We start from the raw sequence: 7,908 nt of genomic DNA, 5'->3' as shown, positions 1-7,908 counted from the left end.
TTCCAGTTGAGAAACGGTGTCCTGCTGCAAACTCAAAACACATGTCTTGTGGTTATATTGCATTCTGGTCTACTTAGGCCACTATCAGTGCAGAATTACTCTGACTGGAGAGGAACTGGAATCTGATTTGGTTTCATCTTTGCTGGATTTCTCCCTGTTTTTCTGTTGAACATTAAAAAATAAAATGTGACTTTTTTTTTTTTTTGAAAGAAATTGTTGATCACTGATCACAGTCAGGCCAACAGTAGAGACACCGGTGCTCATCTAATGGGAACTGTACTAGTACAGATATTTTATTTTACCAAACAAGTTGTGTTGTGTTGACCTCTGCAATAGGTCCATAACAGTACGCAGCGTGAGAACATTCTGATATCAATCTTGTAACTACAAACTGAAATTCTCACCACCAGGAACATGATGTAGCTGAAATCAAGACACATGCAAACAGTGGCTCAGTGTTCTCAGGCAATGTTTGAATTATATGTTAATGTGCAAGGTTTTAGATGGTAGCCAAGTCACATATGTCCCGAAACAAAACAGAGGACAGAGGACTGAGGACAGAGCTGAGGTGAAATCAGCGCCCTGGTAACACACTGTTTTCAGGCGAAAATAATCCTGTTTATTCTCATCCAGCTAAATTGGTTCTCGGAAAGGAGTTTGAGGAGTTGGGATAAAGTTATCTTGAAAAATACTGTGCTCTTCTTTTGAAATAAAGGCAAAATGAGAGAATAAACCATGATGAGCATTGATCAGTGTTGGATTAGTGTTGATCATGTGTTTGCGGTTAGAGGAAGCAGGTGCGTTGGGAACTTTCCCAGCATGCACTGTGCCATCTAAAATCATAATTATAGCAATAACAATGTTTTATTATAAATCTAAGAAATATAGACGTTTGCTTCTGAGAAGAAGAACAGACTGATAATAAGATAAACTGTTTAACTTTGTTAAACAAAAGGAAAGAAATGCTCAAAGAGGCATTGTATTGAGTGGAACAGCCTGGAAGTGGAGTCAGGGTTTCAGCTGTGAACTGGAACGTACTGAGATAAGTCATTCCCCATCCAAACCACAAGCTCACCCCTCAGGACGCCCGACACATGAGTACAGTAATCCAGTGATTATGTATCTTGCACGCAACAAATTAATTTCATCTTGAGTGATTATAGTAATTTGCAGTATAATAATAATATTAAATGGATGGCATAATGCGAAGTCAGTAGATATTTGGACACACTTAGTTTTTTTTTTTGTCTTCTTGTATCACAGTGAAGATAAGTGCTTTCATGGTGCCCTGCACAGTGTGTGATGAGGGAAAGATTTTGCATGAATGTCACAAGATAAGATGAAATCTTCAGCGTTTTTTAACCAGTGGATGCTCTAAATACTAGATACTCTGTATTAGTGATAGATTCTTAAATAAATTAATCAGATTTTTTTTTTTTTAATTATAATTCTGTTATGACAATATTAATCTTTTACATAATATACTGACTCATTGTTACTCAAGTATTTTTCATTTCCATGCTTTATGCATGCAGAAGAGCTATAGTATACTTTCACACAGTATGTAAAAAAAAAATCAAAAATGGGCTATTTATTATTTCCTTGAAACCATTTTAGCAATTTTCTGGATCATGGAGAAACAGATTTTTCCCTGCATTTATAGTAGTTTGGTCAATATTTCTGTCAGAGGACTGCTTTCAAAATGAGACTGTCATGAGAGAGGCCTGCCGACTAAAAACGTCAGCGAAAAAGTGAGGTGAAAAATACGTCCATTAGCGACGTGTGTGTGCGTGAACCCGCTTTTTAAAGTTTTGATCCTATGCACCACAAGGGAAAACCCATAGTGCACTTTGTGTGTGTCTATGTGTGTGTGTGTGTGTGTTATTTGTCTTCGCGCCCATCGACTCGACCATCATACTAACCGAGCACCTGTGGACATCTGCCTACAGCCTGAGGTGATGTCCACACCTTCATTTTTCTCAGACAATGAGTGGAATCATTTCCCCTCACACAGACCTCTCCATCATTATTGACACAGAATTATTGATCAAGACCTCGGCTGGTAAATTACAACCTATTAGTCAAACTCTCCCCCCCCCCCCAGTTTTGAAAAGACCGGAGAGCAAAAAAAAAGGTTGATAAAGTGAGATTATGGGAGAAGCTTGAAGATCTGCTGGGCGGTTTACGTTGCCGACTGGTATTATATACAAATTTCCGTGTTTTTGCCTGTTAAGGAGATTTATTGGGCAAATGCAGATTAAACAGCAGACAAACACACACTCGCCCAACCCATTCCTCAAGGTGCTGCTGCCACTGAATCAACATTAGTTCAAGGAAGCCGAGGTTCCAGGTGAAATCTACAACACTGAAGTCAGAGAGCACACCAGCTGCCTCACTTAATTTTTTTTTTGATGTTTTGCCTGAGGCCTATCCTACTAAAGAGAAGTAATTTGGCTTATCTTATCCCAGAGACCTAGCAGCTGCTTTTTATTCTTTTTTGTGAGGTCTTTTTTCTCATTTAGTCCAACAAAGATTGTCCTCATAGATTGACCTTCTCTGTGCCTGCAGGCCGTTGCCCTCATGCCAGTAACTAGATAACACACTCTATCAGAGATTTGAGAAAATCATTGGGAAAGCAGTGGGGCTGATAGTGGCATCAATCCTAACCTGACACCAGGCTGGGTCAACCATTTATCTCTCCACACCGCCTCTGGTCACAACAGCGGCCATCTTGCTCTGCTACATCCTTCTTTAATAACCTTGGCCACATCTCTTTGCAGACTGAGAGGATAAGGCGCCACGGCACTCCTAGCTCCTCGCCTGATCGCCGCTGTTTTTGTTTGCATTTTACCCGTGAAAATCGCATTCAAACACATTTACCCTGTGTGTTTCAGATCAACGAGATTGTCCACCAACAAGCAAGTACACACACACACACTCGAGATGTGCCTAACAAGAGGGCCAAAGCTCACAAACTCGTTAGCATAGGAGTTAATGGTGACTCCACTGTCATTAATTCCCCATGGTGTTTGACTTAAATGCTTCTATATTGGTGGAGTGGGAGATTCCCAGAGGCCTCCTAGCGCTGAGATCATTGTTTTTCACTTACTAACAATGAACTTATGATCAGAGCGCTGCAAGGCTTTTAAAAAATGCCCTGTAGGATCATTATAGACCCTGTGTGTGTGTCTTTATGTAAGTGCGTGTGTGTGTGTGTGTGTGTGTGTGTGTGTGAGAGTGTGTGTGTTTGATGCCAATGAGGCCAGCAGAGCAGCAGTGTGTCCGAGGCTCATCTCGTTGCACTGTGGCGCAGCCAGGATGAGTGGGGAGGTTAAATGGGGCGTCATCAATCTCAATGAAGTGCAATTATTTTCTCACTTATTAATCATTGCAGGCTAATAGCTAGTGGCAAAGCCGGGCCCGCCATTTGTCAAACTTAGCAGATTTCTGTAATTTTGTTTCCCCGTTTCCCTCTAATGTTTGTGTAGACTTTGGCAGATATCTATGGAAGGCTGCAATAAGTCTGTGCCTCCAAGTATCTATCTCCTACCTGCACCGCAGAACTAACTGAACTTCTCGCAGTTTCTCTGTGTGAGTGATTCTCTCCATTTCAGAGCTGAGTGACTATTTCATGGTCTGTGGCAGAGCAGAATGGAAAGCTTTATTTGCAGGGTGCAGCACGGACGACCTATTGACGGTTAACTACACCCAGACCCTTTACAAACTTGAACCAGTGCTCCATACTGTGGGTTGTTTGTTTCTAATTCTGCTGTAAACTTTGCATGTATTTACATTTTATTAGACACTGTGTACGTTCAGATGGAAGAAACATCCAAAACATTTTCTGGACTGAGAAACGTAATGCAACAGCACTGAAATCAGGCACAGCAACTTGATATCTATGAAACACAAGGTCCAGTTGGAACGATGCCTAATTAGGTCATGATTAAAGAGTGATTTAATAAGGTAAGCATGGCAAAAAGTCAAAATACCACTGGAGGTCAGCAAAACCAAGATTCTCAGCTGCTGTTAAATAGTCTTTCAAAGCTGCACTAATCAATATTTTCACACGAACAGATTGTTTTAGCATCTTTCAGCTCATTGTTTTGGTTAAACAGCCCATAATTCTACTCTTATTTTCACTCTCACTGCTCTCATCAGCCTCATCAGCCAAAGGCTCTGATAAACTCACTGTATGCCACCTGCCCAGATAAGTTCATGAAAAAAAATGTCCATTATCATCTAAAACAAAATCTTAAACATCCATTACACCTAATGGCCATGACAGTTAGTGTGTAAAAATCTTATGATTCACTTCCTAATAAGTAATTAAATCAGCAATTAAAGGTCCTGAAAACCTATTTTCTCACTCAGCTTCTTCCTATGAACGATGAGCTTCCACTTGAGTTTCTTCTAAATTTTGAACACATCTAGTTTTATGAAGATTTTGAATAAGCATATGTAATGTGTTTTACTATGATTATTTAAACAATAGATCTGAATTCTTCATTGATTAATATATTACAGTATATATTAAGTATAGGCTGTGACAGTCACTTTGTCAATATCCTTTGCCCTCTGAGATACGTTGAATATGAGGAGCTCTGGGTCACAGCTTCAGGAGAAATTTCATTGCCAGCGGCAAAAAACTTTTCTGAGGCCCGTCTGCAGGATGCAGAGGCTCAGCAGCTCAACAGCTCTGTCTGCCAGATGTGCCAAACAGTGTCGGCTGGAAGAGGCAAGACGACTGCGAAGTGCTGCCGTTTTCCTGTTACTTTTCTGCTGTTTTGTTTTGATAATAATTAATTGTTTTTATTCAGTCAGGAGGTGTTGCATTTCTCTGTTTTTCCTCGTCAGCTTACGTGTATGTTTGTCAAACAGGTGTGTGTGTGTGTGATCATGCATGTGAGTGAATAAGAAAAGAAGGGATGAACACAAGAATGAGGAAGGAAACAATTGAATAAAAAACACGTGTTGTATTCAGTAATATGTCATTTAATTCACAAAAGTGGAACCTCAACATTCACAGCGCTTGGTTTGAGTGTGAGTGAGAGACACAGCGATGTGCATAAACAGTTGGGCGTAATCTGTAATTGGCCCTGAGCTAAATGATGAATAGCAGACAGATGTGTTTAAAGACAGACAGTGAAATAACACAGCCCTGTGGATGTGTTTGGTTTGGCAGCCTCATCCTGGGAGAGCTGCAGGTGCTGACCAACGTTGAGTGGAAGAATTCACTGATGAATGTGTGGTCAGTGTGGGACATCTAGTGGCAGAGGAGGGGAAAGACACTCTTTTTGCTGCCGGTGAGCAGCTTCAGCGGGCAGCAGGGAGCTCACAGCCTCGCTCGGTAGCAGAAACTGTTCATCTGACACCAAAGCTCTGACATTTTCACCCATATTAACACGCACTGCTCTGCCCCGGTGTTCAAAAGTCAAGTGACTATTTATCAATTAAAGCAACAAAGACAGAAAATGGTCAACCTCAAATTTCATATTAATGTCACCCAATGGTAAATTCTGCTACAGATATATGTCGCACATTTATGTTGAAGCCCTGCTTCATCATTGAATATTGTTCATCAGTTTATTGTCCATTATTCTCCTCATACGTGCTGTTTGTCCTCCACACGTACTCACCTGTAATATCAAGTCCTGACCACAAGGTGTCCTCCTTATGACAGGAAAGGATGAAACCAGCAGGTACCAACAGGTGACAGCTTCTCTCTGAATTGATTGAATCATTTCTAAGTGAAGTGAACTCTAACATTTGTCAAAGGGAATTAACGAAGCCAAATCTCATCGTGTTGCTTTTGTTGCCTGGAGAGCCGCTGAACCTGTTGCCTAAAACTTTTAATATTAATTATAATATATTCATTGCATTACCCAAAATCTATTTTGTAATCCATTTGGTTCATAGAAGATTAATGAAAGAAACAGTTGTTTGAAACGTGCTTGCAGCTCACAGCCCCAGAGGAGATGAATGTCCAGTACAGGGCTTTTTTTTTTTTTTTGGCGACCTAATCATGTATAATTTTGACTTAATTAGCCGCACAGTCGCTGTGCAACTGAAATCAATTGCGCTGAATGAGTTATTTGTCCGAGTTGTTTTCAGTGAACTGCTCCTTTCCCCAAGTACACAGATACACATACGGTCATCGTGTCTCCGCCCAGCTACACCAAACTCCCACTATTATCTCTCCGCCCAATGCGTGAGTCTGGACGGGAAGATAAGAGTGGAAACTGGGCAGGGTCTGCCTGCACATGAAAACAAACTCGACGCGTGCACAGCGCACTTTCTCTTTCCGGAGATGACACGACGTCGCGCCGATGCGAGACTTTGACTGCGCTCAACTTCGACTCGGTGCGACATTGGTGATTCCTGTGGGCGTTGCTGCGCAGACACCGGCGGTGTTGCTCAACTTTGGGAAGTATGTGGATCTGTTGTGAGAGCTGAGAAGGAATGCGCGGATTTCCTCTGGTGTTTTTCTCTTCGGAACAGTGTCGTGACTCCAGACGATCTGCGGTGCCAGTCCGCGTTATCGGGTTGTTGTTGTTGTTGTTGTTGTAAGCGTGCAGTCGACGGCAAACATGCAGCACGATGTGGAGCTGCACCTCTGCCTCTAACAGATCTGTGTTTACCTGTGTTGAAACGGAGCAAGGTTGCACGTCGTGCCTGTGCAGAGGCTCCATGGGAAACGGCCGTGCGTAACGCTGGCTCTCAATGGAGGACTGGTGGAGAAGCCGCTCGTTGCAATCCACACTTTAACACAGTGAGTGATACTTGAAACAAGATGAGTCAAGACCAGGACGGGATATGCTTACCGGTGCCTTGCTTTGATGCTTGTCCCGGCAAAGAGAGCCTCGGCGGCCAAAGCAGCAACAGCAGTAGCGGTGCGGGAGGTGGAGGTGGAGGTGGAGGCGCCTCCGGGGTCCCCGCAGCCGGGACTTTCTGGCAGGACTCGGTGGTCAGCGGCGGAGGGCTCAGCCCGACCGCCGGAAACTACCCGATGGATGACGGGGGCTTGCTGTCCACCGGGAAATGCAAAAGCAGGCCGGTGACGGTGGCCTATGTGGTGAACGGAGAGGCGAGCCAGCAGAATAACGCGGAGAGTGCGGCCCTGCAGTGTCTGAAGGACGCCTGCGATGCGGTGGGCAGCAAGCTGGAGACCGTGAACTTTGGTAAACTGGACTTTGGGGAGACCACGGTGCTGGACCGCTTCTACAACGCAGGTGAGCCAAGTGCAGGAAGCCTGTAAAACCGTCCCACCCACCCCCGAAAAAGAACTTTGAAAACTGCCTCTGTGAAGTGAAATTCAGGGCTACAGGTGACGGACAGGGTAGAATGATCTTGTCAAAGTGATATCTCATTCTTCATGTGGTAGATCTTGGTCCTAAAGGCTGCCTGTTGGGATTCTCAGAGCAGTTCTTTGAAAGCATTTTAGGTTTTAACTCTTCACTCTCCATTACAGTGATTGAACTGTTTAAACTGTCCGCAGTGAGAGCCAGTCAGCCCTGAGGTCCATTACTTCATGATAGCGTGGCACAGGAATGTTTACCTCTCTCCTAAACCAGTTTCAGGGGTCAAAGGTCACAGCGTTGCAGCATCACCTCTGTTGCTGAAAATTCTTTGCTTGCACCACAGGTTGCTCTGTGCTCCCTAAACACTTCACACAGCTCTGCATGTCGGGGCTTGCGCCTGCAGCTTTCATGTCACAGTTATTTCCACGCTGTGCTGAACAGAGCTGGAACTCACGGAGCAGAAGAGCATCATTTGGGGCTGTTTAATTTGCTCCACAGATGTGGGGGTGATTGTTAAAATTCCCCCCCCCACACACACACATAGTTTCCCCCTTCCATTGTGCGCCTCCAGTGTTGTGCCGGAGTGTCATGGGTTGAGCCATGAGGC

The 7,908-nt window shown here is 43.6% G+C and overlaps 1 protein-coding gene across 1 annotated transcript in view; it reads left to right on the top strand.

Moving 5' to 3' along the window:
* The first annotated feature begins 6,221 nt into the window (after positions 1-6,221).
* Positions 6,222-7,908, top strand: part of map3k5 (mitogen-activated protein kinase kinase kinase 5) — a 54,799-nt gene continuing 53,112 nt past the window's right edge. The window contains exon 1 of the mRNA XM_041063879.1: positions 6,222-7,232. Within this exon, the coding sequence (XP_040919813.1) occupies positions 6,794-7,232 (439 nt within the window). The 5' untranslated portion in view covers positions 6,222-6,793. The remainder of the gene's footprint in view (positions 7,233-7,908) is intronic.

The sequence above is a fragment of the Toxotes jaculatrix genome, chromosome 19, assembly GCF_017976425.1.
Source record: "Toxotes jaculatrix isolate fToxJac2 chromosome 19, fToxJac2.pri, whole genome shotgun sequence".
Classification (NCBI taxonomy): Eukaryota; Metazoa; Chordata; class Actinopteri; family Toxotidae; genus Toxotes; species Toxotes jaculatrix.
The sequence above is the reverse complement of the archived record's forward strand: the minus strand, read 5'-3'. Positions and strand labels throughout refer to the sequence as shown.